The 24,535-nt window shown below is 68.0% G+C and overlaps 1 protein-coding gene across 1 annotated transcript; it reads right to left on the bottom strand.

The window, feature by feature from the left end:
- Window positions 1–357: 357 nt before the first annotated feature.
- Window positions 358–23,852, bottom strand: SMTN (smoothelin). The gene is given in 21 exon segments (XM_052795952.1): window positions 358–1,285; window positions 5,226–5,377; window positions 5,450–5,573; window positions 5,649–5,819; window positions 6,154–6,217; window positions 6,385–6,447; window positions 7,047–7,211; window positions 7,490–7,565; window positions 7,658–7,816; window positions 11,231–11,334; window positions 12,439–12,819; window positions 13,386–13,484; window positions 14,786–14,849; window positions 14,995–15,030; window positions 15,032–15,249; window positions 15,475–15,577; window positions 17,338–17,675; window positions 17,769–17,847; window positions 17,923–18,016; window positions 18,262–18,422; window positions 23,682–23,852. Coding segments are annotated over 21 exon segments (2,853 nt in total). The 5' UTR covers window positions 23,733–23,852; the 3' UTR covers window positions 358–1,134.
- Between the last annotated feature and the right edge of the window lie 683 nt (window positions 23,853–24,535).

Genomic DNA, 24,535 nt, shown 5'->3' on the forward strand with positions numbered 1-24,535 from the left:
CGGGTAAGGGAGCAGGGCGCAGCTGCGCTGGCTGCAGACCTGGCTCGACGCACCCTCTGCAGCAGCATGAGGTCTTCTCACCGTGCCAGGCCTGGGGGCGGCGGGGGGCAGTGAACCAACAGCCCCTTGGTCAGGGTGGGATGCTGATGGTGCTCCTCAGCTCGGGGCATTGTCCCTGAGCAGGAGGAGCAGCACATGCCCTGCATCTCCCCCTGAGCTGGGTGAGCAGTGGGCCTGCAGGCAGAGGGGTCAAGGAGCAGGCGGAGCTGCCAGCACCCTCCCGGGCGCCGTGACGTGCGCTGCGCTGGTGGCATGAAGCAGCGGTACAGCTGGGAAAAAGGACCTGAGGCAGAGGCATCACCCTATAGAATAAACCTTTATTGTCTGGCTGGTGTTGGTACACGTGTCAACTCGGGTGTAGAGATGGTGATGGAGGGGCGAGTGGTGCTGAGCACGTGGTGCCCTGAGCTGGGGAGGAGAGCGGGGGCTGCTGTCCCGGCTCACTCCTCGGGCCCCTTGCCCGCCCGGGACTCCTCACCTTCCCGCCCGCTCCCCAGCACACGGGTGCTGCAGCCCCCCAGTGTGGAAGCGCCCCAGGGTGCATGTGCGCGGTGGGAAGCAGGGTGTCAGCACGGGGCTGTGGAGCCATCCCCAGGGAGGTGGCACCAAGCAGGGCCTGTGGTGGGCAGAGGGGCTTCCCCACAGGGGGCCAAGGAGAACCGCTTGTGGGCACACTGCCTGTGGGATGCCCCGCGACCCAGGCTGAGCTGCACGACCCATGCAAGCCCCGGGCTCGAGGGCGCAGCCGTGCCCAGGCCTCCCTAGGGATGCAGGGACGCTGCCCGTGGAACAAACAACTCCCGGAGAACAAATAACTTAACACGCTGGAGCGCAGGAGGCAAGCCAAGCCGCGGAGCATCCCTGGCAGCGCCTGCCTGGCCCTGCCCACGGGGTCAGCCCGCAGCCAGCTGGGGCAGAGGGAGCTCCAGCAAGGCAGAGGCACGGGGCTGCCCCGGTGGCAGAGCCCCCTCGTCCCCAGCGCCGGTCCTGTGGCTCCCCTGGACGCTCCAGGGGCAGGCAGCTCCCCTGCCCGCCGGCAGCCCTGAGGGCAGGGGGTGGCGGGCAGGGCAGGCTCTAGCACTCTTTCTGCCGCATGCGCAACTCGTGGCGACGCAGGTGGTTGTAGAGGGACTGCACGTAGGTGAAGACGCACTTGGAGTCCGGCTTCTTCCCCATGATCATCATGTCTTCCACCTCCACCAGGGGCACGCAGTCCACCAGCGTCCTGCGGAGACACAGCCCTCAGCACGGCCCCAGGCAGGCTGCCCCGCCGCAGGGGCTGGGACAGGGGACCCACACCACCCAGGGCCTGCTGGCACTGGGCACCACTCCCCTCAGCCCCGCTCAGCTCCTGCCCGCCCCTCGGTACCCACAGTCCTGCTGCTCCTGGCGCTGGGAAGAGCACGTGCTGCCTGCAACAGGGGCTGCCTGCCTGCCTGCACCCGTTGCCATCCTGCTGCTCTCTGCCCCAGCTCTTGGTGCCAGCAGGTACGCCCTGCTCAGGCTGTGCCCACCCTCCTCCTCCTCCAGCTGATGCTGGTGCACTGTAGGGAGACCTGCCTGCCCGCCCGCATGTGTCTGTGCTGTGCCGTGCCCACACCCTGAACCCCACCAGGTGGTCCAGGGAAAGGCAGGGCAGAACTGGGCACATGCTGCCCATCAGTCCTGCTGCAAGCCCTGGCCCTGCTCTCCTGCTTCCCATCAGCTCTGCCAGCCCGGTTCCCACACTCACCCTGGACTGGAGCCCGGGGGGGATGGCTGCCCCAGGCACAGCACAGCACCACTGGTGGGGTGGGCACTGCCCGGCTTCAACCAGCTCAGCACTGGCCTGTGCCTGCCACCTCCCCACCTAGGCCCTGGTGCGGAGCTGGGGTCTGTGCATGGCCCTGCTCCAGCAGCTGCCAACCGGGGGGGGGGGGGGGGCCCTTGCAGAGCGGCTATGGCTGTCCCCCCATCCTCAGCTCTGCTGCTGCCCCTTCGGCGGAGTGGCAGCCCTGCCCTCACTCTGCCCACACAACCCACCCAGTTCCCTGGGCTGCAGGTGCCACCCCTCTCCCCAAGCTGGGGCTCCCTGGGCAGCCGGGGGGGGGGGTGTCCAGCTTGAGGGGGCTGGCCACCATGGTTGGGGTAGTCACTGCGACAGCCAGGCTGGCCACAGAGGGGAACTGGCCGCCTCCATCCTCTTGCCTTTCTGCTGGGGGGGGAGGGACACAAAAGCAACCTGCCGAGGTCCCTGCACCCCGTCCAGGCAGTGGGGCAGCTGCCAGCACCCGCCGGGGACAGACAGCGCTGGAGCCCCCCAGGCTGCTGCTGCTAATGGCCGATGTAGCCACGAGCGCCCGGGGCAGGGGATGTGCCGTCACCTGTGGGCTGCTTGGTGTGAACTGGCAGCCCCCACTGATGCCATGGCTGGCCCAGCTGCTCTGGCGCTGGGGCCACCCCCTGGCAGGGGCTCTGCCCCAATGGCAGGGTACACTGGGCAGCTCTGAGCACAAGGAGGGTCCAAAGCCCAAGCTGCCACCCACCACCACCCTTTCCCCCATCTCCCTCGGCTGCAGTAACCCTGCTGCATGCCTCGCCCCCCTCCCAGCACAGCCCACCCCAGCCAGTAGAGCCAAGGAGGGACCCCCCAGCTGGTGCTAGCCCCCTGGGGAGCACCAGGGCCAAGGAGAGCCCAGGGCTCTGCCAGGACCCTGCTCCTGCACTCCACTGTCCCAGCTCTCCCACGGGGCCTCTGCTGCGCCGGAGTCGATGGGCTGCGAGCCCACAGCCTGGCCATCACCGGCCCTACCTCGTGATTCGGCCGCTCTGGGGAAGGAGGAGGCCGTGCTCAGGGCCTTGGGAAAGCCCCCGCCTGAGGTCCGGAGCCCCCCCGCCACCCACCCCAGCTCAGGGGGTGATGGCAAAGCAACGGCAGCACAAGGAGAGCGGCTCTGCCCTTATAAAGCCATTGTTTGGGCCCCGGTGTGCTGGTGCCGCACAGAGCCCGGGGAGCAGTGGCTCCAGCGCCAGCTGGGATGCCCCTGAAGACAGGCACAAACACTGCAAGACGAGGCAGGACCCAAGCCTTGAGTCACGCTTTCCAGGCTCCCCACTCTTGCCCATATATGAGCAGGGAGCACCTCACGGGCAAGGCACCATCGCCCACGCCTGGCCCCGCAGCAGTGGCTGCAGCACCCCCCTGTCGTGTGTCCGTCCCCACCCCCCCCAGCCGGGTCCAGCAGCCCCCGCACACGCCAGGGCGGGGGGAAGGAGGCAGCAAATACAAGCAGTGACACTTGGGCATCCCGGGGAAGGGGGGGCTCCAGCACTGCTCAGCTCATGCTGCTGCAGAGCATCCAGAGCGGTGTCCCCAGCAGATAATGCCCTGGGTCAGCCTCAGCCAGCAGGGAGGGAAGAGCTGTGGCAGCTCTGTTCCCACTACTGCCCTGGCTGTGGCTGGAGAGCCAAGAGCCCCCCCAGGGTGACACAGTCCACCCCTCCCCAAATCCCCATAGGTGCTATTCTGGAAGGCCAGCTGGCCACCTCCACCCCTGTCTTGGCCACAGCTTGGCCCCGCTGGCCGACACCACCAGGACTCGCCCCTCGCCCACCAGCATCCCCCAGCCTCTTCCCCAGCCACGGCGGCCGCTCCCCGGCCAAGCGGCGGTGGTGGGGTGCGGGCAGATATTTGGAGGGGAAGGTTCTCACCATCGCTCCCAGGGGGGTGAAAATGGGCTACGACTTTTTGGTTTTTACCAGCCCCTTCTGGACCAGGCAGCGATAGAATTCCTGAATGTATGTGTACACACACTTCCAATCTGGCTCGCGCATCCGGACCATGTCCTCCACGTCCAGCAACTGCGGACAGTCCGCGTGCTTCCTGGGGGCAGGGAGAGAGAGGGGCAAGCCAGTGACCGCAGCCCAGTCGGGGAGGGGAGGAAGAGAGAAAACAAGAGACACGGATCAATGCAGTTCCCGTCCCTCCCCCAGGCAGATGCTGCTCTGCTCTTGCATGCTCCGGGGGTGCGCGATGCAGGGGCAGGAGGGCTCCAGGCACCACCGCGCCAAGGCCATTCAGTGAGATTTGGGGGGGCACAAGCAAGGGAGGGGGAGGGCGGGTGAGCGGCGTGGAGAGGCGTGAGGTCCAGAGGGAAGGACAGACGGAGGCAGAGGAGGAGGAGTGAAGTGTTCTGGCGCGCCGGGTGCTCGGGGAGCAGGTTCCAGAGCGGAGCAGCGCTCTATATAGCTCCTATATAGACCCGCCGGGAGGATGGGGGGGGCTCAAGCCCAGCCCTCCTGCCCAGCTCCGCTTGGAACTGCACGGCACAGCCCTGGTGCAGGAAGCTCGGGAGAAGATGCTCACAAGAGCTGGAGGAGGAGGAAGAGGAAGGACGAGAGGCCACCTGGCTTCCAGGCTGGAGAGATCGATGGCGCTCTCAAGTCCACGCACCGGTTCCCCAATTAAGGCAAAAAGTCCATTACCAGGAGCGCCAAGAGCCAGGCACACTGCCCCCTTCTCGCTCCACCGAACTGCCCTGCGGCACTCAGGGACCTCACGGGAGCTCCCAGCTCATGCCACCGCCCCGGGCACCGGCCAGGATGGGACCCCCACCTGCCCGGCCCTGCCCCTGGGCAGGGTGCTGGAGGGGAGGAGGAGCGGGTGGGAGAGAGACAGAAGGAAGGAGAGAGGGGCTGGCTGCCAGCCCTCCAGCTGGACGCGCTCCCGTCTCTCAGCACCCAGGAAAACCAGAAGCAACAGGGGAAGGGAAGAGACTGGAGAAGCTGCGACGGTGTTTGAGCCCCTACGACCGTGAAAGGAGGCGCCTGGCACGGACAAACCCCGCTCCCCAGGGATAGGACGTACTGCCTGTGGCCGGGCAAGCTTGGGGAGCCGCTGCCCTGCCTTTGGGTGCTCTGCCCCACACCCAGGAAGCCCAGACCCCCGCGCCCACCCTTGCCATGCCAGACTGGGCTGCGCTGGCCTCTTGTGGCTCTGATGCAGCCACTGCTTTCCCCCCCCCCCGGTGTCCAAACCCTGTTGCACGACAAGGGGGGAGCGATGCTGACGGGCGCCCACCTCCAGCACCATCACCCCTGCCTGTGTCCCTCCTCGCCCCGGGCAGCGAGCGGGAGAGCTGCCCCGAGCCGCCCCAAGCCCACGTGATGGCACGAGAGCTACATACTCTGCGGAGGAGAAGGCCACCTCGAAGTTGTGGCGGCGGTTCTGGGGCGTCAGCTGGCTGTAGTCAAATGCCTCGGGGAAGAAGTTGTGGACCAAGGCGCAGAAGGCCATGCCATCGCTCCAGCTGGATGAGAAGTTCTGGATGTCCACGTGCTGTGAGGGCGGGAGAGTTACCGAGGGGCAGAGCAACTGGCCCTGGGGATGGGGAGAGGAGGTGGCACTCACCTCGTAGCCCCGGGTCTTGGCTCTGCACCAGTCCAGCAACATCTGCTTGATGCTGTTGGCGTTGGGCACGCCGAAGCTGGAGGAGCGCTGCACGGTGGTGCGCGCCACTGCAGGGTTTGGCAAGCTGCAGCAGAAGACACGGGGTGTTATTCATGTGGCGCTTGCCACCCCGGCCAGCCTGCCCCTGGCCCAGCCTCACCTCCCACCCTCCTTCTGCAGCTTCTCCATCATGGCCTTGCGAGCCTGCGAGGCGGATGTCTTGGGCAAGCTCTGAGCTTTCATCAGCTCCTTCTTCTTCTCAGCCTGGCGCCGCTCCAGCGCGGCCAGGCTGCTCTGCCTGGAGGTACTCTCGTCTTCACGGTCAAAGATGCTGGGAGAGAGACAGACAAAGCTAAGGGGGGCTGCGGGCAGCCCGGGGAAGGGCATGTGGTGGCCTTACCCTATTCCCAGCCCTGGTGCTTTGGAGAGCTCCACATCCCAAGGACAGAAGGGAGGTGGCTTAAGGTCCCCAGCTGGCAGACACATCTCCAGGCCCATGGAGGGACCCATGGGGACTGCTGGAGACAGAGTGTGTGCCCCAGGACCAGGAGGCTTTGGGGACGTCCCCGCACAGGGACACCACAAGCTGGGCAGAGAGGGTTTGTGCAAGCAGATGGCTGACAGGGACTGCTTGGGGCTGGCCCGGGGGATGCACCGCCACTCACCTGCCCGTCTTCTTGGAAGAGGAGCTATAGGATGATTTGGTTTGAACAAGCGTGCTGTTGCCATCTGCAGAGAGAGAGAAAGAGAGAGGCCTTGGGCAGGCACCGAGGGAAGTGGCACCAGGCAGGTGGGAGGCTCTGCCCGTGCCACGGGCACAGATGGCTCTGCAGCAGCCATGCCCTTGAGGTTGCGCCCAGAAGATCCTGTGGGGAAAGGGCAGCAAAAACTCTTACTGTCCGATCTCTTCACGTAACTTGACTCCATGGTTGTGGTACGGGAGGTCTTGGTGCCATCACCTGCAGGCGGCAAGGCAACGGGGGATCAGCTGGGGCCAAGGGCAGCGGCACCCACAGACACCCACTGCTGCCAAGCACCCTCACATCCATGTAGCGCACAGGGAGAAGCCCCAGGTGGCAGAGCCATGGCCAGGGCAGGCAGAGGGGGGACAGATGGCACGTGCTCCCCACAGGCAGAGCAAAGAGGCCAGTGCAAAGGAGCGGGGAGCTGGAGCATCCCTCAGCCCTCTGCAGTGACTCTCAGCTTGAGCCACCCAGGGACTGGGAGAGTAGAGGTGTAGGGGACAGGAGACAGGCCCGAGGTACAGACAAGGCCCCTGCCACCCCGACGGGGCGGAGGATTGGGCGGCAAGTCGCCAGAGCAAATCCCTTAAAGATCCCCAGGCAGGCTCTGGACGAGGCAGAGGAGATGCAGCAAAACTCAGCCCCGAACCACAGTCCTGCTCCCAGTGCGGTCAAGCCAGAGCCAGGACAAGCAGTGAGAGTGGCAGAGAGAAGCTGTGGTGGCAGAGCGCTGGGAAAGACTCTGCACAGCCTCCTGAAGGGTCAGCACACTGGCCATGCTAGGCAAGTGAGCCCTGCGCTCCCACAGCCCATACTAGACTGGACGAGACGCTCTGTCTTGGTGACGGTGCTGTGTGCCAAGCCGTCGGCCGACTGGGTGCTCTGCGTGGTGGTGGTCTCTGTGGCATGGCTGGCCCTCCCCGCTGCAGCCTGGCTCCTCATCTCCTGCAGCCGCTGGTCCCGCTCCTTCTCCCGCTGGTCTGCAAACACAGGCGGAAAAGGGTGTCAGCAGCAAGAGGCAGGGTCGGCGGGCACGGTCCCTGCCACATGGGGGGTCCTGCCAGCTGCTGACGGTCCAGAACTGGCTTGTGGGAAGGACGATATCCTCAGCTTAGCACAGCCAGGGGTGCAGCAGAAGACCCAACGCACCCTCCTGCTTTACCACAGCTGGACAGCCCCACTCCAGCACTCTGCTGGCTCCACCTGCAACACCACTGCCAGAGTCCCGACCCCTGTGGGGGTCACCGTCCCCAGGTACCTCGCTTGCGCTGGCGCAGCTCCCGCATGGCATTTCGGATCAGTCGCCGCTCCTCAAAGTCCGTCGTCCGATCCAGCTGCAGGAAGAGGTGGGGGTCAGCATCACCCCTCTGCCACCAGCTCGGGGTCCCCTTGTCTTCCCCCAGGAGCCTGGCAGCTGAGGAGGTACCATCTTATCCAGAACATCCTCATCCTCAATCCTGTTCAGCTCCTCGATGTTCAGCTTGCTCCTTCTCTCCAGCTCCCTCGCCTGGACCTTCTCCATGCCGTTGGGCAGCTCCGGCTCCAGCCTAGGCGCCTGTGGCTGTTCCACTGTCTCCGGCTCCATCTACAAGGACAGCACTGTGCAACTGAGCCCCCGCCAGCTTGGCCACCCCTCTGCCACCATGCTGCTCAGCGTCCAAGCCCCCCACCGCCCTGACACTTGCCCAGTGCCACGGGCAGCAAGGACCCTGGAGAAGACGTGCCACATGTGGCGCAAGAACTCGCAGCCGGTGGGATGTCGTGGGCATCTGTGGCGACCAAGGCAGGCAGGGGAGCAGGACATTTCCCCCCTGCAGCACCCCCTGCCCCGGGAGGGCCTGGCAGTCTCCGACCTGCTCCCAGCCTGGCTGCCAAAACGTCCCCAAATATTCCCCACTCCCCAATCACCACAGGCTGCCGGGGCCCTCCAGCAGGCAGGGACTGCCCGGGTGCTCCAGGCTGGGCAGTGCCTGGTGCCCAGCAGCGGGAAAGGTGCTGGCAAGGCCAGCGTGCACCGTTAGCAGCACAAGGGATTTCCAGGGAATTAAAGGACTTAGCGGAGAAAAGAGCTTGTTGCAGGAGATCAAGAGCCTCCCCCGCATCCCCGCTCAGTATCTAGGCCAGCTCGGCCCCCGCCGGAGCAAAGCCAGGACGCCAAGTCCCTTTCAGCACGACCCCCCAGCAATGCGCGGCAGGCAGTGGGCCAGGCCCGGAATAGGGCACGGAGGCAGCAGAGAGGAGGTGCTGGTGTGGGGCTGGAGCAGCTCTGACACACACCTGGCCCCATCCTGCATCCTGCGACCCGCCGCCCCGGCCTGGCACCCGGCCCATGGCAAAGCCACCGGCGGGAGGTGATGCCGGCCACACGCGCCCGTGCCACCACCTGCGCCTCGCCGCTGCTGTGCGCAGGCGGGGGCAGGACAGCTGCCTGCATCCTGCCCACCCGGCCGGCATGCCGGCAATGCGGAGCAGACAGGCGCCGTCTGCCCCCCGCAGCAGCGAGCCCAAATGGTGGCAGATCCCAGCGACGCTGCGCTGCCCGCGCACCGCAGCCACGGTCCCACGTCACGCCAGGAGCTTCGCCTTAGCTCCAGACACCCCCAGGGCCGCCAGGAGCCCCGCGGGCCGGTGCCACCCTCCCACCCCCCCCCGCCAGGCGCTGCCGTGGGGCAGGGCAGCCCACACTCACACCGCTGTTGCTCCGGGAGAGGCGCGGGGCCGGTTGCTGGCGCGTGCTGGAGAAAGCGGGCGGATGGGCCACGGGGCCGCCGGGTTCCTCGGTGCCCTCGAAGTGGGCACAAGGGTCCTGCGCTTCCAGGAAGAGGGTGCTGAGGTCCTCCCCGGGGGGGTCCCGCGGCCCCAGCCGCAGCACCAGCAGGTCGAGGCGGCGGCCCAGGCGCGCCAGCTCTGCCCGCAGCTCCAGGTGCTCTTCCTCCAGCGCCCGGAGCGCCAGTGCCAGGGGCTGCACCCGCCGCAGCGCCTGCTCCAGCCGCCCCTCCACGGCCCCCCGGAAAGCCCCCAGCTCCCGCCGCAGCTCTGCCAGCTCGGCCGCCCCGGCCTGCGCCAGCCCCTCCAGGCTGACCCCCGGCATGGCGGCAGCGCCGGTGCCGGCAGGCGCCGCGGCGAGCCCCGCTCAGCTGTCCTCTGCCCTTTATAGGGGCGCCGGGGGGCACCACCCCCGGCTGGAGGCCGGCCTGGCCCGGCTCCGAGCCCGCTGGGCTATTCTTGTCACAGTGGCCGGGGGTCCCGCGCAGGGGTGCCGAGGCAAGCGCCGACACTTGGCAGCGTTTCCAGCCCCGGGACCAGGTGGCTCGGCAAGGGGGAGGCCTGCCGAGCGGCCCCCCAGCCCCGGGGCGGCTGCCAGTTGCCTGCGACGCCAGCCTGGGGGGGGCCGTGCGGCACGGCGGGTGGGGTGGAGGCCCCATGTGGGATCAGCCCCAGACTGTCGCCGCGCTGGGTGCGCTTCCAGGGCCGGGGACCACCCACGCACCCTTTTGCCCGAGTGCCCTCCCGCTCCTGGCTGGCATCACCCACAACGCACCCACCGACATCTCCGGCCCCAGGCTGGTGCCGGCTGGAGGGCCTCCACCACCAGCCGTGACTTTTGGGGCCCCCCGTCCCCCCTGTGCTGCCTGATGGATGCCCCAGGGGGAGCAGGTCCCTGCGCAGCGGGCACAGGCAGCACCCCACCAGCAAGAGGACATGCTGCAGCAGCCACCATCACTGTCCCCAGACCCCTGCACCCCACCGGTCCCTCCAACCAAGCCCTACCTGGCGGGGCTGCCGGCACCACTGCCGCCTCCTCCTCCTCCTCCCTGCCCACGGGGAGCACACCTGGAGGCTGCGTCTCCTGCCGGGCAGCCGATGGGTCCCAAGCCCCCGACCCTGCCGGCCAGCGCCGCTAATACCTTAATGAGAGCTGACGGGCTGCTCGGGCCAAGCCCGCCCAAGCGCATTAGTGCGGGCAAGTCACCCCTCTGCAGGCAGCAAGCTGCCTGTGGGCAGCCGGACCTGCCACCTAGCGCAGGCAGCGTTTGAGGGCAGCCCTGCCAGGCTGTGGGCACTGCCTGCTTCATGCCGGCAAGGGCTGAGCCGAGGACGGAGCGAGCCAGCGGTGCCATGGCCACCAGCGGTGCTATGGCCACCAGTGGTGCCATGCCCGCAGAGGCAGCTGGGCGCGTGCAGGGCCACGAGCGACGCAGCAGCGCTGCAGTTGACATCCCAGCTCCTGCCAAGGCCGTGTGCGCGAGCGCCTCGCATTACCCTAGATGGCCAGGAGCAGATAAAAGCACTTGAAGGGCTGCGCGCGCGGGGCTGCCTCCTGTGCGCACCCAGCCCCGCCACCCCCAGCACCTGGGGAGCGCTGCGTCCCGCTCTCCCCCCCAAAACAGAGCAGAGGGATTTTTTCTTCTTTTTCCCAGTCGTACCCAAGAATCCCTCCCGGGCCAGGCGGGCGGGGGCTGCTGCTGTGTCGTTGGCTTGGGATTGCAAAGCAGGAGGAGGCAGAACCCCAGCCCGCAGCTCCAGAGTGGGTCAGAGACCCTTGGGGAGCCCTCCCCGGGCAGGCTCCCCAGCACCACAGTCAAGGTCCGTTCCCAGGAGGGAAAACAGAGGGGTGGGTGGCAATGGGTTACTCCCTGAGCTGCTGCCACCCTAAAAGGTATTTAAAACAGAGGGAGACCCACAAAAAGCTTCCAGCCCACTTCCCCCCCAGCCCCCAAGTGTTGGCATACACGGTGGCAAGGTCCAGGGTGCTCACATGGCTGGGGCTGTGCCTCCATGCATAGACCCCAGGGTCTCTTTGTAAAAAAAAAAACCACAAAAAAACCAAAAAAACCCAAAAAAACCAAAACCAAAAAACCAGCCAGAGCCTCTGGACCATGCTGCCAGCACCAACCCACCCACCTTGATCATCGCTCCCCATCCCAAGCCCAGGAGCCCCCAGGCCATGCCCAAGTGGGGCACGGCCCCATGGCACCCAGCCCTTCTGGGCACTCACCTTGGTGACATTGCTGCTGATGCTGCTGATGCTGCAGACGCTGCTGCCGCTGCTGGGGACGGTGGTGATGCGGATGGGGGTGCTCCGCAGCCCCAGGGTCACCTCTGCAAGGGGATCAAGAGGCATGCGGGGTTTGCCCCAGCCCGGCAGGCTCAGCCCTGCACCTGGGGAGCGGCTCCTGCTGGGCTGCCTAGCTGCTGCACGCATCCTGCCTCAGCGGTGGGCACTGAGGTCTGGCACAGGGGAGGGGCTCTGGGGACAGCCAAGGGACGAGGAAGCCAGGCCCCCCTTGCCACCCTGGCTCATCCTCCTCGCCAAGGAAGGGCACTTTCCGCAGCGCTCCAGCTGGAGCCAAGACCCCCTGGCGCGAGGGATGGCCCCAGGAGCACCCTAAGCCAGCCATGTCTGCAGGCAGGCAGGGCTGCATCAGGGGCAGGGCTGGATCAGACACCACACAGCAGTGGGGATGGGACGGAGCAGGACACCATGGACTCCCCTGGACCAGCAGATCAGTGGGGACAGACCATGAATGTGGGGCAGAGAATGGGGCAGCACTGTGGGGATAGGGCAGGGGGTTGGAGAAGGACCCCGGGCATGAGCATGGCAGGAGAGCGAGGATGGGGACAGCCTGCAGGGCCGGATGGCCTCCCGGTACTGAGATGCCCTGGGCAGGCTAAGCATCCCTGCCCAAAGGGTGAGGGCTGCCAGGCACGCTCCTGCCCATGGCCTCTGTTCCTCTGGCAGTGCCCACGCTCTGCCTCTGGGGCCGCCAGCACCCAAATGCCACTGCTGCTGCTGACGCGTCCCGTCAGTGCCTGCCTGGCCTACCGCTACCCACCTGCCCACTGCTGCCCATCTGCCTGCTGGTTTCCACCTGCTCACTAGCGCCCACCACCCTGTCAGCGCCCAGCTGCCCACTGGCACCCATTTGCTCCACCGCCTGACCGTGCACGTCATCCCATCGGGAGCACAGTCCCACGGTGCTGACGGCCCTGCCGGTGCCCACCACCTGCCCGCCTTTCCCAGCCCCACCTCCCCGAGCGACGCCCACTCGTGCCCATCATCCCCACGGTGCCCGCCTGCCCCACGCAGCCTCCCAACGGACGCCACCCGCCCGCGCCACCCATCTTCCTCACGCCACCCCCTGCCCCGACGCGTACCCCTGCCCGCGCTGCCCATGCTGCCCGCCGTTCCCGCCTGCTGCCCACCTGCCCGCTGGCTGCCGGGGGCGGCCACGACGCGGGGCGCAAGGGGCTGCACTCGCCCATCCTTGATCTCGATGGTGAAGCAGGTCTTCATGCCGTCGAGGCCGGGGCGGGCGCCGGCGGGGACCGGGGCCGGGGCCGGACGCTGCTCTGCGCCTCCGCCGCCGCCGCCCCGCGCGTTTTGAGCGGGCCCCGGCGGGGCCGTGCGGGGCCCCCGCTGCCATTGGCCGGGCCCGGCCCGCCCCCCCGCGCCGCCCGCCCCCGCCGGGCCGCCCGCCGCCGCCGCCGCCGTGCTGGGGGCCGGCCCCGGGCCCGCCGGGGTGAAGCGCTGGGCGCGCTCCCGCACCGAGGCGGCCCGCAGCGGGGGCCCGGCAGGGCCCGGCTCTGCGGGGAGGGGGACAGGCGCCGTGGGGTCACCGGGGCTGCGGCGACCCCCGGGCGCTCCCGCCACGCACGCTGCGCCCCCCGGCCCGCCCCCGCCCCGATGCGTGCAGCCCCCCGGGGTGCCCTCTACGATGCACGCTGCCCCGCCTGCCCCACCATGCATGCTGCCCCCCGGGGTGCCCGCACCATGCCACCCTCCCCTCGGTACCCTGCCACGCATGCAGCCCTCCGTGGTGCCCACACGATGCATGCTGCCCCCCCCCCGGAGACCCCACCACACATGCAACCCCTCCGGATGCCCTGCCACGCACGCTGCCCACCCCGGGGTGGCCGCAGCCCTTCAAAGCTTCTGCCCCCCTGCTTCTGCTGGGGCCTGGCTGCTTGTGCGCACCAGTGGGGAAGAATGGATGCTGGGCGGGGGGGGGGGCAAGAAAGCGGGTCGGTGGGCAGCCAGCAGCCAGCTGCATCCCGCAGCATCCCGCCACCGCAGAGCTCCGCGCCTGCCCGAGGAACCTCCTGCCACTAGGAAGCAGAGAGAGTGGAGGCAGCCGCCGCTGGGACCTTACCTGTGCGACCAGCCGGGCGCGTGGAGGAGGGCACTTGCTCCCACCGGTGAGTGTTCAGGCGAGCCGGGGTCCCCGCTACATCCTGGGTGGGCACTGCCACTTGGGAAGGGACAGGCCAGATATGCAAGGGTGAATGTGGCACAGGGTGCTGTTGCCGCACCCCACCCCAAGCCCCCAAGCACTGCACCCTGGGGTCCCCCTCCCTGCCACCCCACACTCCTCAGAGCATAGCGCCAAAATCCACCAGCACTTGCAGGCTGCTCTGCACCCCAGGCAGCTGGCTCTGCCCTGCAGTGCCAAACCATGCCGCAGAGGAGGGCAAGGCAGAGATTGGGCTACCCGCACCCCGGCAGGGCAGCGAGTGGTACCCAGGGTCTGTGCCAAAAGATCGGGATCACCCCTGCACCCACCAGGCCCTGGCATAGCGGGGCCAGCCCAGCATCGCCTCTGGAGAGGAGGGCGAGGGGGCCCAGTGGCTCAGCCCCCACCCGAGGAGCACCCAGGGTGCAGGCAGGCACTGAACAGGCAGTGTTCCGATGCCCAAGTGGGGAGGCTCAGCCTTTCCCCAGCACCCAGGTTTGAGCCCCCCAGGTGAGGCAAGGGGGGTCAGGTCCTGCACACTTCCCTCTGCCCCGGGGCTGTGCCACGATGCAACCCACCACCTCAAAGCATCTCCCCAGCGTATCTGCCTTCCCAGGAGCCAGCAGCCCCCCGGGGCTTCTCGGAAGGAGGGGACCTCCACCTGCAAGGGTGGCTCCGAGCGGGAACCCTGACGCTGGGGGCAGAGAGCTGCTTTCTGGTTTTTTCACACCCGTTTCCTCCCAGCACAGCCACGGGGACAGTTTTCCCAGCAGTAGGAAGAGGGCAGCTGCTGGCCACCGCTATCCCTCAAGGCTGCAGGGAGGACCTGGTTGGGTGCTGGGCCGCGGCCGGGCCAGCGAGCGTGGCCCCGGGGGGGGTCGGGGCCAGCAGGCGCACGGCTCCCAGCCTTATTGGGACAAAGAATGCAAAAGGCCGGGGTTTGCTGCCGGCACCGATTCCCTTTCATGGCCCTGCTGCCGCCCGGCCTGGAGCTGGGGGACTGGTAAACAGCCTGCTGGCACCCTGCTCCCCCGGCACCCAGCTGGGGCAGGCACCGCCACCGCACGGCCGGGTGGCAAATGGCCACCAGCTGGGGATGGCCCTTGGCCTGGCCACGTCCTGCCCTCACATTCCTGCCCCAGCCCGTGTGGGCTTAAGTCACATCCCCAGGGCTGACATCCTTCCCCACGCCGCTGGGACGCGCATCCCGCAGGGCAAGGGGGCAGTGGGGGCCCCCTGGGGCAGCACTGCCCAGCTTGGAGGGGGGGAGAGAGGGGGGCCACGGCCCCAGCGCTCCCTCCCCATGGGGCTGCACTTACCCGCTGGTGGCTCCCCACGCCTCCCGGCTGGCTCCGGCACCTGGCTTTGCACCCCAACACCAAGCTGCAGGAAGGGAAAGGTGCAAAGCAGTCAGCTGGGGGGGGCCACATGCACCCCACCACCCCATCAAGCCGCCTTCACCCACGGGACCGCCAGCCCGTGGCAAAGAGGGCAGTGTCGGCCCCAGCCCACGTCACCAGTTCTGTACCTGGCTGCCAGCACTGGGCTGGCCTGGGGGGGGGCGGCTCCACCCGGTGGCTTTGTCCCCCACCGGGATCTTGGGTGGTGGCAGGGCTGCCCACGCTGCCTTCCTTCCAGGCTGCCTGGTGCTGCCCCTTGGGCTGGGCAGCGCCCGGGGACCACAGCTGGCCCCGCTCCACCTCCTTGCCACCATCTTCGGGCTCCGGACCGGGCTCTGGGGCCGGCTGCAGCTCCACGACCACGAGGGTCCCCGAGACCACAGCTGCAGGAGGGAGAAGGGACTCCACATGGGGGAAGCCTGCGGCTGCCTGCAGAGCATCCCTGCTCCTGCGGCCCCAGCAGGCGCCCGGCTCCCCTGCCCACACCTTTGGGACATGCCGTGCTGCCCTCCATCCTCCCGCCCTTGCCCGCAGCTGGCCCTGGTGCTGCTCTGGCCCCAGGCACGCAGCCGGACAGGGCTTTGCCTCCGGCATTCGTGGGGACTCACCCTGGGCGCTGGGTTTCTGGGGGTCTCCCGCCTGCCGGCTGCATAGCTCCTGCATCCCAGCCAGGACATGCTCCTGCTCCACCATGTCATCTTGCTCGTGGGCCTGAGGAGAGCAGGGGGTGAGAGCAGGGCCAGTCTTTGACTGGGTCACCCCGTCCCATCCCTGCCACCCGGCCAGGGACATGCCGCAGGCTGTGGCCTCTGCCCATGCCACCCATGTCCCTGCCTGCATGCTGCCAGGGATAGACAAGCCACCCCCTGCACAGGGGTCACTGCAGGAGGCTGGCAGGGGGACAAGTGTCCCCACACCCCACTGCCTCCCCCAGGCAAGGAGAGGGATGCTGTGTTTATTGAAGGGGGGGGCCCAAACCCTGCGCAGCCCTGGGGCTCCCTGCACCCCTCTCCGTGGGGCTGATAAGCACCAGGGCATGGAGCAAGGAGCTGGCTCTTGGGTCCCTCTGTGGCCTCTGCCACAGCTACACCAGCCTTGTCCAGCATGGATGCCAGGAGGTGGGAGGAGAGGACAGCCTCTGCCCAGTGCCCCTGTCCCCTCCTGCCACCCAGCCCAGGCACCTCAGGGCTCTCTAAGGCAGGGAGCACCCAGTTTTGCATCACCCTGTCCCTGCCCACAGCACTGGCAGTTCTGCTTGGCAAACGATGGGATGCTCTGGGCACAGGACCACGTGCAGGTGACAGGCGCGTCCCTGACACGCACCTGAGCAGGGACGGGGTGTCCTGGTGTCACCGGCCAAGGCACAGGGTGCCAGTGCCTCTAGGAGCACCACAGGCTCCAGGTGCTGACATGACTCCAGGGTGGGGGGAGGCGGAGAGGGGCCCGTACCCCGAGGGAGCACAGGGGAACCAGGACCCAAACCCAGGTGCCACTGCAGCCGTTGTTCCAGGGAAATGGCCTCGGGTTTGGAGTCATCAGCCGGACAGAGTGGGACAGCCCCATCAGCTGATTGGGAGATGTCCCAGCACGGCCGGGACGGGGGCAGCGTGCCAGCACAGCCGGATGGGGAAGGCAGACAGTGCTGAAAGGTGGCACAGGGCCATGTCCCCCCTGCAGCCTCTTGCCATGGCCCCGGGGCAGGTGGAGGGGGAAGCTGGGCTGCACAGAGGCGGATGCAGGGACCCACGCCTTCCCGCTCGGCTGTGGTTATAACCACTGCTTCTCCCTTCCCCACCCTCTCTCCCAAAGGGCAACTCCACATGGTGTCTCTGCAGGGACCTCCTACCGCCACGAAAGCCATAGTCACCCGCAAGGTCACCTCCACTGTGCAGAAAACCCAGGCTTGTGCCCGTTCCTTCCAGCCCTGCCCACCAGCTCATCCTTCGACCGGCCACCTACCATGGGTGGTGGGCACCAGCCTTGCTCCAGAGTGAGCCCCAGCCCCTCGAGGGACAGCAGGAACAACGAGCACAGGGAGGGGGACAGGGGGATCAACATTTCTGCCTGTGCAAGGGGACTGATGTAGGCAGCTGCTGCAGGCAGCACAAGTGGCCATTGCCTCCAAAGAGCACCATCCCCACAGAGCCGCGGCACGGAGGGGTGCACCAAGTGCACTGAGGGGCCCCGCAGACCCCCTCACCCACAGCACTTGTGCCCAGGCTTCATCCTTGGGGAGAAGCCCAGGGGCACCCAGGCCTGAGCCCCCAGCCCCAGCTCACCACTGGTGACACAGGCACAGCTGGGCCACGTCCCCAGAGACCCCAGCTCCACCTGCCCCAGTCCCCTCGGGTGAGCGAGCCCAGCATGCCCGGGGGTTTGTGCCCCAGAGAGGCTGGCACAGGAGCCCTTGGGAAGGAAGGCGAGGAGGTCTTTGGTGGTCCCATCTCCCCAGCAGCACCCTGCACACTCACCGCTGAGCCTTTGTGCTCCTGGGCAGGGGGCTGCTCTGCAGCCCCCCCGCAGCTGCTCTCCTCCAGCCCAGCCAGCGTCAGCTGCTCTGCATCATCCTGCTGCCTGCTCTCCCCACTCCTGGCTGTGGCCAGGGGCTCGGTACTGCCCTCGCCACGGCTCTCCTCGCTCCCGGCCAGGGCTGGCAGCTCAGTATCGCACCTCTGGCTGCTCTTCCCGCTCCCAGCCAGGGCTGGCGTTTCAGCATCATCCCTCCGGTTGCTTTTCACATCCCCAGGCATAGCGTGGGGCTCACTGCCGTCCCTCCGGCTGCTCTGCACGTTCCCAGCCAGGGCTGCAGCTGGATGGGAGCAAAGGTGGCGTTTCGGAAGGAGCTGCCCACATTCCAGGCTCTCCGTGGTAGCCACTCCGGGACACAGGAATGGTGCCTCACCTTCAATCTCCTCAGCCCGCAGCTTGCGGATGGCAGCTCGGATCAGCTTGCGCTCCTCGTACTCGCCCGCCGCCCGCAGCTGCAAGAGGGAAACACCCAGTAGAGAAGCAGGGTCGCCCCGGCACACGGTCAGCCCCGGCACACGGTCGCTCACCAGTTTTGTCAGCTCCTCCACGTCTGTGATGGCTTCAAGCTGCTGGGACAAGGCGGCCAGGGCTGCCTGCTGCTCCTCCTCCAGGCGCCGGGACCTGCGCGGGGGCGAGAGTGGCCAGCCGGGAGCTGCCGTGGGCGCTCGGGAGCAAAGTGCCTCGTGGGCAGCCGGCAAAATCAGGCAATGGCCCCCGCCACGCGCCAAGCTGCTCGGCGCCAGGCTGCTCCCACCCTCGCACAAACCCAAATCTGTCCAAGCCACAGTGGGGCTGGGCCTCGAAGCCGCCGTCTCCTGGGGCAGAGGCGGGGGGTGCACGGGACCCCAGCCCCAGGCCAGACTCACCGAGGCCAGTTCTCCTTGTCGTCCTGTCGGTGACTGCCGCGCTCCGGGCGAAAGCGCTTGGATGCCAGCGCCTCCTCGTCCCGCTCCAGCTCCTGCCGCTGCAGCTCCCTGATGGCCGAGCGGATGCGGCGCCGCTCGGCCAGGTCCAGCGTTGCCTCCAGCTGGGTGTGACGGGACAGGGCTCAGCACCGGCTCCGGCCGCTGTGGCCCCTTGGCTCAGCCCTGGTACCGCCCTCCGCCGGGCTGCCGCGGGCTGCCCACGCGCCATACAATGGGTCCGTCTGTCTGGCGGTGCCCACGCACATGGCACACGCTGCCCGGCACTGCCAGGCCCCGCGGGGAGCGTGCATGCCCCCCCCCCCCCCCCCCCCCCGGGAGCGGGATGCTGGGATCAGCCATGGCGAGGGGCTGCCATGCTGGCACTGAGACCTCCAGGCATGTGAGGGGCAAGGAGACAAGGGCGCACGGCATGAATGCCCATCGGTGGTCCGTGCAGCCCCCAAGGGTCGGTTCACTGCAGCCCTGCCACCCCATGCCACCAGCACAGGGACAAGCCCTCCTGCCCACGCCAGCCCCTCCAGCAGCAGAGGGGGACAGCAGAGTCTGTTCCCCCCCCCAGCCCCACGGCCCTCAGGAGGTGCTGGTTGGGAGGGTCCCAGCATCACACCGACGAGGGGTCCCCCCCAGCCCCCCCTGCAGCCCTCCCCACCCTCACCCAGTGCTAGGGCACAGCAGGCGGCTCTTGGAGCCAAATCCGTGAACGGGATCTGTCCTAAATCAAAGTGCAACCCTCTGTATGTGGGAATCATGGCCACGACCCCCCCCCACAACCCCCCCATGAACATCTCATGGGTGCTACTCAGCCCACCCAAGGCCACCCGCCAGGACCTAGCATGGGCACTCAGAGCTGCTTCCTCTCTTCCAGATCAGGTCCACAGCCCCAGCCCTGCCACCGGCCCAAGTGCTTTGAGGGGGCCGTACACAGCCCCCCCCCCCCCCGTGCTGAAGGGGAGTAGAAGGCAGCTGTATCCGTGGGGAAAGGCCAGCCAGGGCAGGCATAGCCCCACTGTCCTGCTGTGGGATGTCGGGACTGACCCGGTGCTGGGAACCCAGGAGGCAATTTCCCATGGAGCTCGTTAAAAATAAACCCCGTGACCCACAGCAGCTGCCATCAGCATCAAGCCCGGCATGCTGGGAGCGGCCGCGGCTGCACCACGGGACAAGAGCATCAGTCCCCTCCCTTCCAGTCCCACGGGCCACCGCCAGGCCACCCATCCGGGCTCTTCAGGTTCCGCTGCAGTGGGAATCCAGGGTTGGTCCCTCAGTTGGACACTGGCTGAGCAGCGCCGAGAGCCCCAAACCACCACTCGCATACAGAAACCCCCCTGCACAGAGCCCCCAGCAAAGCCATCGCCCTTTGCCCTCCCTGCTCGGGGTTTGGAGACCAGGGGAGGATATTTCCATCCCAGTGAAGCCAGCAGGCACAGAGCAGCCACGTACCACCCCAGCAGCAGCCAAAATTGTGGTCCTCCAGCCCCTGCAGGCCTCGAAGCCCAGCCGGGAGCATTATCCTTCCCCAGCTGGGAAGACCGCAGCAGAATGCTCGGCAGCCGCAACTGACGACCCCCAGGGCAGCTCCCCCTGGCCAGCCTGGTGCTGAAAATGCACGCAACCTTGGGGGCAGCCGCCTGAAGCTGGGCTGCTCCCTCCCAACCTGGCAGCCCCCAGCAGGCCGGCTGGCAGTGCCATCCCTCCCGGCACGCTGCAGCCGCTTATCGCATCCTGCAGCAGCGCGAGCGTCTGCCTGCTGCCCAGGGCTGGGCGCTGCAGCCCCCCCCGGGCTCTTATCCGGAGCTGTTACCTCCCCTGGCACAAGGGCAGGGAAGCAGCTGGGAAGAGCAGGAGCTGCTGCGCTGCCAGGGCAGGGGGATGTTGGGGAGGAAACCAGCCCGTCCGTCCACACGGGCCTCCCATTTCCCATCCACGCTGCGGCTGCCTGCACCCTGGGGATGCTGCTGCAGGCCAGGACGCTGGCTGCCAGGACAAAGGCACCTAGACGGGGCCTTTCACGCCTGCTGTTCCAGCAGGGACAGTGGCCACCCTGGCCAGTCGGGAAGCCCAGCTCTGCTGTTCACGGCGTGGCAGCGATGGGCTGGGGGAGTGATGGAGCCTGGTCCAGCCCAAAACGAGGGGCTGGAGGTGGAGGCCCCATGGCAAGCCTGGCTCTCCCCACAGCCACACAAAAGCCTTGAGGACAGAAAAACACTCCTCCACCACATGCTGGGAAGCCGAGGTCCCAGCCCTTCCCTAAATAAGCTGCTGGTGGTGCCTGGCTCGGCCCCAGCAGCCGGGTCAGGGCGACGGAGGGAGCAGCAGCTGCAGGAGCCAGAACTGCTGGGAAAGGGGGGACATGAAGGGACACCAGCCCTGCACACACCAGAGCAGGGGACACCCCGGTACCCTTGTGCTGCGTGACACCCACCCACCAGCTCCAGCATCTGCCCTGCCCAGGATGCTCCAGCTGGGACCTGGCCCGCACCCAGGTCCCAGAAGGCTTCTCCCCGCAGGAGAAACAGCAGCAGGGCAGGAGAAAGAGCCTCATCCCAAGCCCACGTCAGCAGGGAGCCGGGATGAGGCAAATGAGTGGCTTTGGAAGCTCCGTGGCCAGCGGCGAGGGGGAGCATGCTGGAAACCACCGCTGGAGCCAGGGGGTGGGAAGGGGCCTATGGGCCCAACCCTGCTGGCACAGGCAGGCCCAGGGATCAGCACATGCCAGGGCCCCACCAGCCCTGCCCAGCCAGCAGCAAATTAATGGTTATGAGCAAACGCCTGCCTCAGCACACACACAAAGTGGCTTTGTGAAAAGGGTGCTGGCAAGGCACCCGTGGGCTGCTTTCCCGATGATGCCCAAGCACAGCAGTGTTCAGAGCCCCAGCACGGCTGGCAGATCCTCCGGGAGGGCCATAATTAGCCCTGCATCCATCCAGCTCCCTGGGGCAGCTGAGCACAGAGCAATTGAGAGGCTGGAGCCCGGCCACAGGGAAACCGCTCGGGGTACAAGAGCCAGGCACATCAAGCACCTCCTGCAGCCCCAAGCTTTGCTGTCACCTTTGGAAGGAACCATGGAGAGCGTGGCTGCCTCCCAGGCAGAGGAAAGCAGGAAGGACAGCTGGGTGACAGGGACATGGCAGGGATGCAACGCTCCTTGGGGCCATTGAAGCCCTTCCCAAAGGCGACCAGGTGTAAGAAGGGGACCTCATGGCCATGACTTTCCTAGCTCAAGCCTGCCCTGCCTCTGCCTGCAAGGGGATTTGCATCCTGTCTGTCTAATTAACCAGGCTGAGATCTGGAGGGGCTGGGAGAGGGAAGCATTCCCCAGCCCAGGGCCAGCAGCCCAGCAAAGCCCCAAGCATTCAAATAACCCCCTGCTTCCAGACACCCATCTAAGGGCCACCCTGCAGCAGCACCCACCCCATTCCCCACAGCTCCCTCCCCAGGCTTCTCCAAGCCCTTGGTCACCTTCACACTGCACCACAAGTTCATCCCAACTGGCCTCCCCAGGACTGGGATACCAGCAGGCAGCTGGGAGGGAAGCACGTGGATGACTACAGGAGGGAGATGGGGGACAGAGGCTCCCGAGCAGCTCCCAGCCCAGCCAGGACAGCAATGGTCCCACCAAGGGACCTGCTCACGTCCCCCAGCCTCCTTCTTCCAGGGCCCTCAGGGATGTCACACGCTGCTGCCAAGGTCTCACTTGCTGGGAGAAGGGAGGAGAAGCAGCCCAGAGCCGAGGGCTGGGGAGAGTTGAGGAGCAGGGAGGAAGCGGTGGGAGAGGCAGTTTTCCCTTATATGGGCTAATCCTCTTCCAGCTGAGCGGAGCCAAAACCTAACCAGAAAGAAAAATAATTCCTTCCCTGCCTCACGTCAGCTCAGAGCAGGCTTTCCCCAGCCCGCACCGCACAGGCACAGGGAGACCCGAGCAGGGTGCTCTGGGGATACAAAGCCCCAGCGGGTCAAAGACAAAGCCCCGGAGAGAAGCGGCGCTTGCCGTGCGGGTAAGACCCACCTCCCCAGGCTGGCTGGAGACCCAGCTGCACCACAGAGCTGGCACCCACCCCACCACCGCTCCCGGGGCTCTGTCTCAGCCCAGAGACCTCAGCTGGGACATGGCAGAGCCGGAGCACTGGCAGGACAGGGAGTAAACCCAGACCACCCATCCCCACGCCTCCAGGGCCCTCCGTTGGCCCCAACGTCACCCCAGGGAGAGCGGCGGGCTCCTCAGCCCACGAACAACGGGCAGGTCTGCGCGTTGTCACCCAGAGCAGGCTGAGGACGGCACGTCAGGAGGCTCTGGCAGGGCAGCGCGGCCCCCGTGCCGACCCCCTGCCCACGGCGTGGCGCCGGTGCCGCGGCACCCCGACTCTTTCCTGTTCCCGCAGACGTGCCTTCCCGGCTGACTCAGCTTCCTGCTGGAAGCATTCCCCAGCGCCGTCCCGGGCCACCCCGCACCCAGGCCCCCGGGGCACCCAGCAAACCCCCAGCCCCGAGCCTGCGGTGCCCCGGGGCTGGAGGGGAGGCGGCAGGGCTGCCCAAAGCAGTTTGTAGGGCTTCCTGGCACAACAGCCCTGGCTGAGCAGGTCCGAGCCCAGCACCCGGAGTCCCACCTTTGGGACACAGAGGCTCGTCCCCCACGAGCCCACCTGGCCCCGGCAGCCACGATGCCAGCGGTCGGCTCCGGCTCTTACTCCCCGCGGGAACAAACGGAGCAGGGATGTGACTCGGATGTCGCTCCAGCGGGCGCAGAGCCTGGGGAGCTGCCCCTGGCACCAAGCCGAGGCCCGGGCCAGACGGCAGCCGGCACCGGGAGAGCGGTGAGCAGGTAACTGAGCCGGCAGCAGGAAACGTCTCAGGCGGGAGCCACCGGCCAAGGAGATGGAGCCGACGGACACATTACAGCCTGAGCGCTGGTGCGAGCGAAGGGCCGAGTGTGGCCAAAGCAGCACGGCCGGAGTGTCTGGAGTCGCTGGGGCAGGACGGGTGCTCACCCGTGTCCAGAGCTCCGACCAAGGCCAGATCGGGCCCCTCCAGGTGCTGCTTGCCCGGGACCCCCCCCACGCACTGCACCAGCTCCTTGCCAGCGGCCCCGCTCACCCCCCCAGGCCGAGGGGCAGCGGCAGCTCCAGCACCCGCGGAGGCGCCGACGGGCCCGCGCTACCGCTCAGCCCCTGGAGCCAGCCCGGCTGCCCGCTCTGCCCGCGCCTCGGACAGCCACCACCTCCCCCCCTCCCGTGGCGGGACACCGGGGCCGGGGCACCGCCGGGCACACACGCACCCACCCGCCCCCTCGGGAGCCGCCACAAGCGAGCAAAGGCTGTGGCCAGCCCGCTCCGTGCCCCGGCCCGCCCGCCGCGGGGACTCACCAGCTTCCGCAGCGCTCCCTCGTCCATGCCGAGCAGATTCTCCTGGGACATCCCGCCCGGCCGCCCGCCCCGCCGCCGGGGCCCGCCGCTGCTGCCGGCCGGGGGCTCGGCGGCGGCCGAGACAACAAAGGGCGGACGAGAGGGCGCGACCCCCGCGCTCGGCTCGGCTCGGCTCGGCCCCGCTCCTCTCCTCTCCTCTCCGCTCCGCTCCGACCCGGCCCGGCCCGGCCCGCCCGCGCTCCCGGCAGCGCCGCCGCCGCCCGCCGATTCCCACCGCCCCGCCCCGCCCCGCCGGCTCCGCCCACCCACGCGCCCCCCGCCGCCATTGGCTCTGCGCGCCGGGCGGGACGGTCCGCCCCCCGCCCCGCCCCGCCTGGCTCCACCCCGTCCGACCCCGCCCCGGCCCCGCCCACCCTCGCGCGGGGGCAGCACCGTCCCCGTGGCCGCCGCCGCCGGAGGAGGGTGGGGGTGTCCCGGTGCCGGCGCCGGCCCCGTGGAGCCGAGCCGAGCCGAGCCGAACCGAGCCGCCGCGCCGTGTCCCGCCCCGAGTGTCCGGGCTTCCCCCCGCCCACACGGAGCCCAGGGGAGCTGCCGCGGGAGGCCCGCCCGCGCCCGTGCCGGTGCCGGTGCCGGACCGCAGAGCTCGTGCCTGGCCCGGCGGGGGGTCGCACTCCCCGAGCGGCCACGGTGTCACCCGGCCGCTCCCCCGCGGGGGCGTCCCGGCGCAGCCTTTCGCGACAGCTTTTAGCAACCCCCCACCCGTGGGTGCAGCGCTGCCTGCAGAGCGGCCCTGCGCCCCCAGCCCTTCCCGTGGCGCACCGGGGTGGCGGTGGGAGAGGGCGATCCCCCTTCCT

Source organism: Harpia harpyja, chromosome 9 (genome assembly GCF_026419915.1).
Source record: "Harpia harpyja isolate bHarHar1 chromosome 9, bHarHar1 primary haplotype, whole genome shotgun sequence".
In the NCBI taxonomy this organism is placed as follows: domain Eukaryota; kingdom Metazoa; phylum Chordata; class Aves; order Accipitriformes; family Accipitridae; genus Harpia; species Harpia harpyja.